This window comes from Beta vulgaris, chromosome 6, assembly GCF_026745355.1.
Source record: "Beta vulgaris subsp. vulgaris cultivar EL10 chromosome 6, EL10.2, whole genome shotgun sequence".
Classification (NCBI taxonomy): domain Eukaryota; kingdom Viridiplantae; phylum Streptophyta; class Magnoliopsida; order Caryophyllales; family Amaranthaceae; genus Beta; species Beta vulgaris.
Window position 1 is genome coordinate 36,296,849 of NC_079207.1, and position 9,581 is coordinate 36,306,429.

Below are 9,581 nucleotides of genomic sequence, written 5' to 3' on the forward strand. Positions count from 1 at the left end.
TTAATATTAGGAAACAAATCAACGTTAAAACTATATCTCCTAATATTACTCTAACACCCCCCTCAAGTTGGAGCATGTAAATCACAAATGCCCAACTTGGAAATGAGAAATTCGAACTGCTTCTTCCCAAGAGCTTTGGTGAAGACATCAGCTAGTTGATCAGTAGTGGGGACGTATGATGGATCAATGAGACCTTCATGAATGGCATCACGAACAAAATGACAGTCAACCTCGATATGTTTAGTACGCTCATGAAAGACAGGATTTTGAGCAATGTGAAGAGCGGACTGACTATCACAAAAAAGAGGAATAGCCTTAGGATGATGAACCCCAAGACTAAGAAGAAGACCCTTGAGCCATTTTAGCTCACAAGTAACTGATGCCATAGATCGATATTCAGCTTCTGCAGAGGAGCGAGAAACTGTATGCTGTTTCGTAGTCTTCCAAGATATAGGAGAAGAACCAAGAAACACTAGCCATCCTGTAAGAGACCGACGTGTGACTGGACATGCCGCCCAATCAGAATCACACCAACCTTGAAGAGATAAATCACAAGCAGAGCTGAGAAGAATACCCTGACCTGGACACCCCTTCAAATATCGAACAATGCGATGCGCGCCATCCAAATGTCGCTGAGTAGGAGCATGTAAAAACTGAGAAAGAACATGAGCAGCATATGTAAGATCAGGACGAGTCACGGCAAGATAGATTAAGCGGCCCATGAGCCGATGGTAAGGTTCCGGATCATCCAGAAGCGGTCCATCATCACGACCGAACTGATGATTTTGTTCAAGAGGCGTGGCAGCAGGCTTCGAACCAAGGAGGCCGGATTCAGAAATAATGTCTAGGGCATATTTTCGTTGGCACAAGAAAATGCCAGCTTTACTACGAGCAACCTCAAGACCCAAAAAATATTATAGAACCCCCAGATCCTTCATATGAAAACAAGTACCAAGATATGACTTAAAATGTTGAAGAGCAGCGGAATCATTGCCAGACAGAATAAGATCATCAACATACACCAGAACATTAATTTGAACCCCTTTGTTAGTGTAGGTGAACAAGGAGTAATCAGAGTAGGATTGACAGAAACCATATGCTTTAAGCGCAGAGACCAACTTAGCAAACCAACACCGGGGAGCCTGTTTCAAGCCATAAAGAGATTTTCGCAAACGACAAACCTGAGTCGAAGAGTCAGACTGAAAACCAGGAGGGAGTTTCATATAAACTTCCTCACTCAAATCACCATGAAGAAAAGCATTGTGGACGTCCATCTGATGCAACTCCCAATTCTTGGATGCAGCAATAGCCAAGAATGCCCGAACAGTAACCATTTTGGCTACTGGTGCGAAGGTCTCATTGTAATCGAGACCTTCAGTTTGATGATTCCCAAAAACCACCAGACGCGCCTTGTAGCGCTCAAGACTCCCATCAGAGTTGTATTTAATTTTGTAGACCCATTTGCTCCCAAGAGCCTTTTTACCAGGAGGAAGAGAAGCCATAGTCCATGTGCCATTTTTTTTGAGAGCCTGGATCTCAGTTTGCATAGCCTGCTGCCATTCGGGATGTCTCATGGCTTCTTTAAAAGATTGGGGCTCAGTACCTGCAGTAATAGCTGCCAAGAAATGCCTATGTCGTAGAGAAAATTTATCACAACTAACATAATGTGCTATAGGAAATGGCGTACCTGAGGGTGCGATTGGAGTAGGAGCAGAGAGAGATGGACTTGTAGAAGATGGAGTAGCCATAGTAGTACAGGTAATAAAGTCCTTCAGACGAGTGGAAGGAAGCTTAGACCTCAGCCCACGACCCAGAGCCGAGTCCGTAGGCCCAGACGAACGCTGCTCACCAGCAGCGGGTTCGGTAGTACACGGCCCAGCAGCAGGCGACTCTTGAGAATTTGGGCCAGCAGCAGGCGGCTCTTGAGAATTTGGGCTCAGGTACGGGCTGGACATCCAGCGGCCTAGTGGCCGAATCAAAACCAAACTCAGCATAGTCGGCCCAATCAAGAGAAGGATCCGTAGCCTGAGTGTGGGTAGGAGAAGCAAGGGGGCTAGTAGACGCACTAGGCAAGTAAGGGAACACATCTTCAATAAATTTCACATCCCGGGACACAAAATATTGATGAAGCTCAAGGTCATAGAGTAACCATCCTTTTTTTGCAAACGGATAACCCACAAAAACACATTTTCTACTACGACTCGCAAACTTATCTCCTTTAGAACGTTGATTGTGGGCAAAACAAAGACAACCAAATACCTTCAATTCATTAAAATGAGGCGGCACACCAAAAAGTAACTCATAGGGGGTTTTCTTGTGAAGCAACAATGAGGGAGTGCGGTTAATAATGTGAGCAGCGGCTAAAATGGATTCTCCCCAAAAAGAAAGAGGAAGATGAGATTGAAAGCGAAGAGCGCGAGCAACATTAAGAATATGTTGATGCTTGCGTTCTACCCTTCCGTTTTGTTGAGGTGTACCCACACATGATTTTTGAAAAATAATCCCAACAACAGTAAAGTAGGATTCAAGACAATTGAACTCCGTACCATTATCACTACGCACAATTTTAATTTCTTGAGAAAACTGACGCTTAATCATAGCAATAAAAGACATAAACAATTGAAACACTTCAGTTTTATCAATCATTAAATAAACCCACACAGCACGGGAAAAATCATCCACCAATGTCAAGAAATAACGAGACCCACAAGAAGAGGGTGTCGAATAAGGACCCCATAAATCACAATGAACCATCTCAAAAATCCGAGAAGCTTTATTTTCACTTAAAGCAAAACTACACCTAGGCTGCTTGGCTTTGTAACAAACAACACAACCTTTGTCTAAACTAGGTGCAGAAGAAATAAAAGGAAGTGACTACTTACAGCTTCAGAAGCATGCCCCAATCTCATGTGCCAGAAGCCAAGTCGAGGCGCGGAAGAGGAGCCAGTAGTAACAGATGCCGCAAGAGAAGAAGGTTGCTGGAAAATATAAAGTCCATCCCGTCTCTCACCCGTTCCAATCAGCTCCCTCGAACGATGGTCCTGAATAGCACAAATGTTAGTAGAAAAGTGACAAAACAAGATAAAGCATCACTCATTTGAGTAACAGAGATCAAATTGCATCGCAGATGAGGAACATATAATACATCATGAAGAACAAGGCGATCACTCAAATACACAGTACCAGATTGAGTAGCCATAACCGAAGCCCCATTAGGAAGGCCAACCGGACGCTCATCAATAGAAACAATATCACACAACAAAGAGTTATCACCCGTGACATGATGAGTACAACCAGTGTCAATAATCCAAGACGAAAGCTCGAACTTACCATTTTGACGGTTGGAAGGAGTAGTAGAGGCATTACCAAAAGAGGCAAAAAGGGCCTGCCATTGCTCGGGAGTAATAGCGGGTGCACTGCCACTCGACCCAGGGATAAGAGGAGCCTCAACGGGGGTGGCGTTGGCACGCACACCACCCCGACCACGTCCCGCAGCAGGTGCCGAGGGTGGGGGACGACCGCGGCCACGCGAAGCACCATCCTCAGTTTTGTGCCCGAATTTTTCGTACCACCAGTCTGGGGTACCGTGAAGAGCAAAGCAGGTCGACTCGTCATGACCTGTTTTGTGACAGTGAGAGCAGGTGAGGCTCGATTTTTGAGCGCGAGACAACGCCGAACCCCCCCTGCCACGAACATCAGTCCGAACCGCGAAGCCAAGGACTTCCGGTTTTTCTTCCTTCACCCGAGTGAGACCACGAACTCTCTCCTCCTGAGATACTTGTTGGAAGGCCTTGTTTAAAGTAGGCAGAGGATCTTGAGACAACATAGACGACCGAAGAGATCCATAATACTCGGAATACAAACCAAAAAGGAATTGATGCAGTTGATCACTATCACGACGTTTTAAAAAGCAGGGCCAAGTTCCCCACATGTACAGGTAAGAGGCGGCTCATGAAGGGCCAATTCATCCCACAACAGTTTTAGTTTGCCAAAATAAGTGGCCACAGGCATAGTTTTCGGTTGTTCACACCGAATAATGTCGGTTTTTATTTGATGAATACGAGTACCATTAACCACCGAATAACGTTCATGTAAATCATCCCATAAGGTTTTGGCATTATCATAATACGAAAGAGTCGAACTTACCTCCGGATCAATGGTATTGGTGATCCATGAAACAAGCATGTAGTGTATTGTATTCCAATCATCCTCTGTACATGGCGGTTTAGGAACGGTGATAGAGCAGTCAAGAAAGCCGAACTTACGGCGTGAGCATAAAGCGACTCGAATGGCACGAGCCCATGCATCAAAATTTGTGGACTTGAGACGAACGGGAGTGATAAAATCTCCTGGTCTATCCTGTGGACCGAGAAAAAAAGGGAATTTATGGCTATTTTTGTAGAACCGGCGGCTAGCTGGGCGGCGTCGTCGCCGGCCATGGTGCGACGGTGGTAAGTTTAAAGGTGATAGGGTTTGCAAAGTTTGGAGGCTCTTGATACCATGATATAATTAGGTCAAGCTTACCTTTCTCATTAATCCATCAGAATATATATATACAAGAGTTAATAAGGAAACCCTTAATATTAGGAAACAAATCAACGTTAAAACTATATCTCCTAATATTACTCTAACAATTTCGATATCATAGCATCTATGCTGCAATGTGAACTTAAAATTTGTCATACTTATACTAATCATTTTTAGTTTAAGATTCTGTAACAAAATATTGGAACACACTTTCTTTAATCCATCTCTGCTTTCTAAGTTTCTAAAAAGCTGAAAACAGACAATGAATTTTCTTTTGATAGTTCTGAAACCAAAATTTAGTGTCAATCTGCTGTAATTTTCCTCTTTTTTTTTTTTTTGGTGATTGAAGAGGGACAAGCCCAAACATTACTGTAATTTTCCTCTTTCAGATGCTGTCAGTACATTTTATTGTATAAACATGTAGCATGGTAGATTTTGTTACAGACATCCCCATGAAGGATAAGGCTTCCCATTTTCTATGCTAAATTTTGTATCGCAGCAGTTTAGTCACACGTTAGATATTTGTTATGTAGAAATTCAGCAATCATCATCAGTGGGAGCAAAATAATGACACAGTCATCCATCAAATTCTTGACTTAAAAAATCTCCAGCTTACAGAAGAAGATAACCAGATTAAATCGTTCTTCCATAAAGGAGAATATGTTACATCCGGAATATCAAATGAAAGTCTGAAACAACAATCAAAGGAACTTAATTGTTTCACTCATGAACTTCAGAGCTTAGACAACCTAAATCAAGTTTCATGTTCTTCTGTTGGAGATCCGTTTTGGCAGTACAAAAGCCCAGTGGATAATAATCAGGTTATGAAATTATTATTAGCTTCTGCAAATTTTGCTTTTTATTCTTAGGAAAGAGTTTCTGAAAGTGGGAACTGCAGTTTTGGACTCAAAATTTGCAAGATCTTGGAATGTGCAAAGAACTTGGATGCCTTGGTGATGACTTCAATATACCAGATGTTGATGTAACATTCCGTAACTTTGAAGATCTTCTTACTGGAAATCCTGATTTAACACAAGCTTTGTTTGAAGATAGTGATCCTATGTCCTTAGATATTGAGAAGGCATCAATGAATAAGTTTGAGAATACCCGTATTGAAACAACACAGGTATTATTATTTATCAGTAGTTTACTAGTTTTGTATGTTTTGCTGATATATAAATGCTAATTTTTTGTTTTTCTATTGCATCGGCTTTCCAGGAAATCTCTTTTGCTTCATCAATTTCCACCAATAAGCATGTCAACTACATGAGGGAAACAAGTTCACCACATCATATTAGATTTTCGCGTTCAGCTACATTTTCTGGTTCACGACTCAGTGCTGAAAGAAGTGGTAGTGACTTTCTTGACAGCGGAAACTCAGGGAACTTCACAAGAGGTGAATCATCAAGAAATGTGTCAGAGCTTCATGGTGTAGAGGTGGAAGGTGGGCAAAGTTCAAACAGAATAGTGAAAGAAAAAAACAAGACTCGGTTGTAAGTGAACACATGCACTTCTTCCTTAAACTTCTTAAGATTCATGTATGTATGTTATTGCTAAATCATAAGATCAACATAAATCTACTAGGATAAAAATGGCTGCATAGTTCTTCCATATTGAGAAGAAAAACGCACTTGCCATTCATTAGTTCCAACACAGTAAAAACTCGGCTGATCACACAGCCTTGAGTTTCAGCAAAAAGTTCATTTGAGTGTCTGCTTCTGAGCTAAGATTTTGAAATCGTTTTTCAACTGCTCTACTTGGAGAAAAACAATATTATTATCACATAATTTATACTGCAGACTGACTTGTTCGATTTTATTATTGTAGCCATGGGAAAAAAACTCAACTTGCACCACGTAAGGCTAAAGCCGATATGCATAAGAAGATCAAAAGCCGGTGTTCTAAGGTACAAGGCTATGAATCTGATACAGCAACTGTGACGAAGAGCTACTGAACTTGTCAGTTTCTCTTGTTTTTCGGTGTACATATAATTTCAATTTAGAAGTTTGAATAATAACATCTTGGCATTTTATAACCCATTACACTTTCAACCCATTCTTCTAACAGACTAACATTGTTGTAGCAAATGTGGTAACCCAAGCTAGATCGTCCCAGCTCCTGAGTTTCTATTCATTTTTGTGATTGAAACTAGTTTCTAGGCCCGGAATATGTCCCGTATACTTATATTTTTCATCTATTAATAATTTAATTTTAAAATGATTCACCAATATCACTTGATATACACCAGGGAAAAAACCCCACATGATGCGGTCAAAACCGGCCTTTCAGATCCAGTTTTGGTCCGCATCAGGCGGGGGCACAGCAGGTCACTAAGCATTTCTGATGCGGTCTAAAACCGCATCTAAAAACGATAATCTGATACGGTTCAGAGGGAAAACCGCATCAGATTATGGTCTTAGCGTGTTAAATCAGGGTCAAATTCTCTCTCTTCTCATTCAATCATCAATCATATTTATATACGTCCTGAATCCAGAATCCAAATAGAATATTAGGAATATTCTAACGTTCCCAATTCCTATATGAAATATACAAATCTATCTACATAATATTGATCTTTTAGACCGAGAGTCCTAAGTTCTAACACCCTCCCTCAAGTTGGAGCGTGCAAATTTCGAACGCCCAACTTGGATAACGAAAATTCTTATTGGTCCTACCAAGTGCCTTTTTTAAATATATCAGCCAACTGGAACTTAGTAGGAACATAAGTCGGACTCACAAGACTCTCTGTCACAGCATCACGAACGAAATGGCAATCAGCCTCAATATGTTTAGTACGTTCATGAAATACCGGATTCTTTGCAATATATAGCACATACTGACTGTCACAATATAAACGCATTCCCGCAGGATGTTGGATCCCCAAATCACCTAATAGCTTCTTCAACCACTTTAATTCACAAACAATAGCAGCCATAGAACGATATTCTGCCTCTGCTGACGAGCGGGACACAGTAGGCTGCTTCTTAGTTTTCCAGGAAATGGGAGAATAGCCTAACAATACAAACCACCCACTTAAGGATCTCCTAGTAAGAGGACAACTCGCCCAATTGGAATCACACTACCCCTCAAGGCGAAGAGCACTATCAGAACGGAATAAGATGCCATGTCCTGAATTTTTCTTCAGATACCTAACAACGCGTAACGCCGCTTCCAATGAACCACCTTAGGTGCCTGCATAAACTGTGACAAAATATGAACAGAATATGCCAAATTAGGCCTCGTAACAACAAGGTAAATCAGCCTGCCCATCAATTTGCGAAACTTCTCCGGATCTTCAAACAAAGGACCATCTGACTGAGCAAGCTGATGATGTTGTTCCATAGGAAAGTCGGCTGGTTTAGCACCCAACATCCCAGCCTCAGAAATGATATCCAAGGCATACTTCCGTTGGCTCATAAAATTGCCTTGCGGTCCTCGAGCAATCTCAAGGCCTAGGAAATATTTCAGAGCACCTAAATCTTTCATTTTGAAACATTTTCTAAGATAAGCTTTGAAATTCAATAAGGCAACCTGATCATTCCCAGCAATAATCATATCATCCACATATATAAGAACATTCAGCTGAATCTAATTCCTGGTCAAAGTAAATAAGGAATAGTCAGAATAAGACTGTTTGAAACCCATAAGCTTTCAAAGTTGTCGCCAATTTTGCAAACCAACACCTAGGAGCCTGCTTCAAACCATACAATGAGTTTTTTCATCCGGCATACTAGATTAGTATTGTCTCCCTGAAATCCCAGAGGTATCTTCATATATATACTTCTTCCTCCAAATCACCGTGCAAAAAGGCATTGTGAACATCCATTTGATGAATATCCCATTTCTTCACTGCTTCAATGGCCAAGAAAGTCCGTACTTTGGTCATTTTTGCAGCTGGAGCAAATGTCTCATTGTAATCAATCCCTTCCACCTGATTATGCCCAAATATGACCAACCTAGCCTTCAACCGCTGAAGATTTCCCTTCTCATCATATTTCTCTGTATACACCCATTTTCTTCCCAAGGCTTTCTTGCCTGGAGGAAGAGGTTGCAATTCCCATGTGCCTTGATCCTCTAGAGCTTGTATCTCAACACCCATGGTTTTACGCCATCCCTCATGTTGCATGACCTCTTTAAATGACTTAGGAGGGTGCCCTGCAGTTATGGCAGCTAAAACTCTGTGATGTTTATCAGAAAACTTTTCACAACTAACATAATAAGTGATAGGATAGGGAGTACCCGAGGACGGCGATGAAACATGTGCCTGAGTTGATGAACTTTTCTTTCTCACTAGAGTATGAGTAACAAACTATTTCAACCTTTGGCTTGGGATTTTAGTGCGTTTTCCTCAACCCAAAGTCTCGCCATTCTCCTCACTTCTCACTACAGTATGAGTAACAAAGTCTCGACCCAAGTCACTATGGAGCGCGCCACCCAACAGCCCACTCCCAAATACTTCCACCTGCACCACATGATTCCCTCCCTGCATCGGCGGCCCATTGGGACCCACCTAAACGTCCACGTCGGGACCCACGCCCCCGGATACATCAACCTCGGCGGCAACCAGCATAGGGGCCGTAACACATAGGATAGGCAGCTCTTCGTCACAATAGTCGGCACTAGGGGTGACCTCCTGGGACACTGGCAGAGAGGCGGACACTGCAAAGGGGTACTTATGTTCGATAAACTTCACATCCCAGGAAACAAAATATTTCTTGGTCTCTAAATCATATAGCTTCCAGCCCTTCTAGGTATTAGAATAACCAAGGAACACACAACGTTTACTTCGACTAGCAAATTTATCACCCCCATGAGAAATATTATAGGCATAACATAAAGACCCAAAAATCTTTATATCCGTCATCTTAGGAGGTTTCCCAAACAAACACTCATAGGGGTTCTTATAGTTTAGGACAACAAAAAGGGTTCGATTTATCAAATGACAAGCGGCCTGTACACAATCCCCCCAAAATTTTAAGGGTAAATCAGCCTGGAACCATAATGCCCGGGCAACATTTAAAATATGACCATGTTTTCTTTCCACGCATCCGTTC

The 9,581-nt window shown here is 41.8% G+C and overlaps 1 protein-coding gene across 1 annotated transcript in view; it reads left to right on the forward strand.

The window, feature by feature from the left end:
* The window catches only part of LOC104896645 (zinc finger protein CONSTANS-LIKE 10), a 28,853-nt gene extending 22,098 nt beyond the window's left edge, over window positions 1-6,755 (forward strand). Inside the window, exons 3-6 of the mRNA XM_010683418.4 lie at window positions 5,061-5,348; window positions 5,426-5,653; window positions 5,746-6,020; window positions 6,355-6,755. Of these exons, the coding sequence (XP_010681720.2) occupies window positions 5,061-5,348; window positions 5,426-5,653; window positions 5,746-6,020; window positions 6,355-6,481 (918 nt within the window). The 3' untranslated portion in view covers window positions 6,482-6,755. The remainder of the gene's footprint in view (window positions 1-5,060; window positions 5,349-5,425; window positions 5,654-5,745; window positions 6,021-6,354) is intronic.
* Window positions 6,756-9,581: the final 2,826 nt, after the last annotated feature.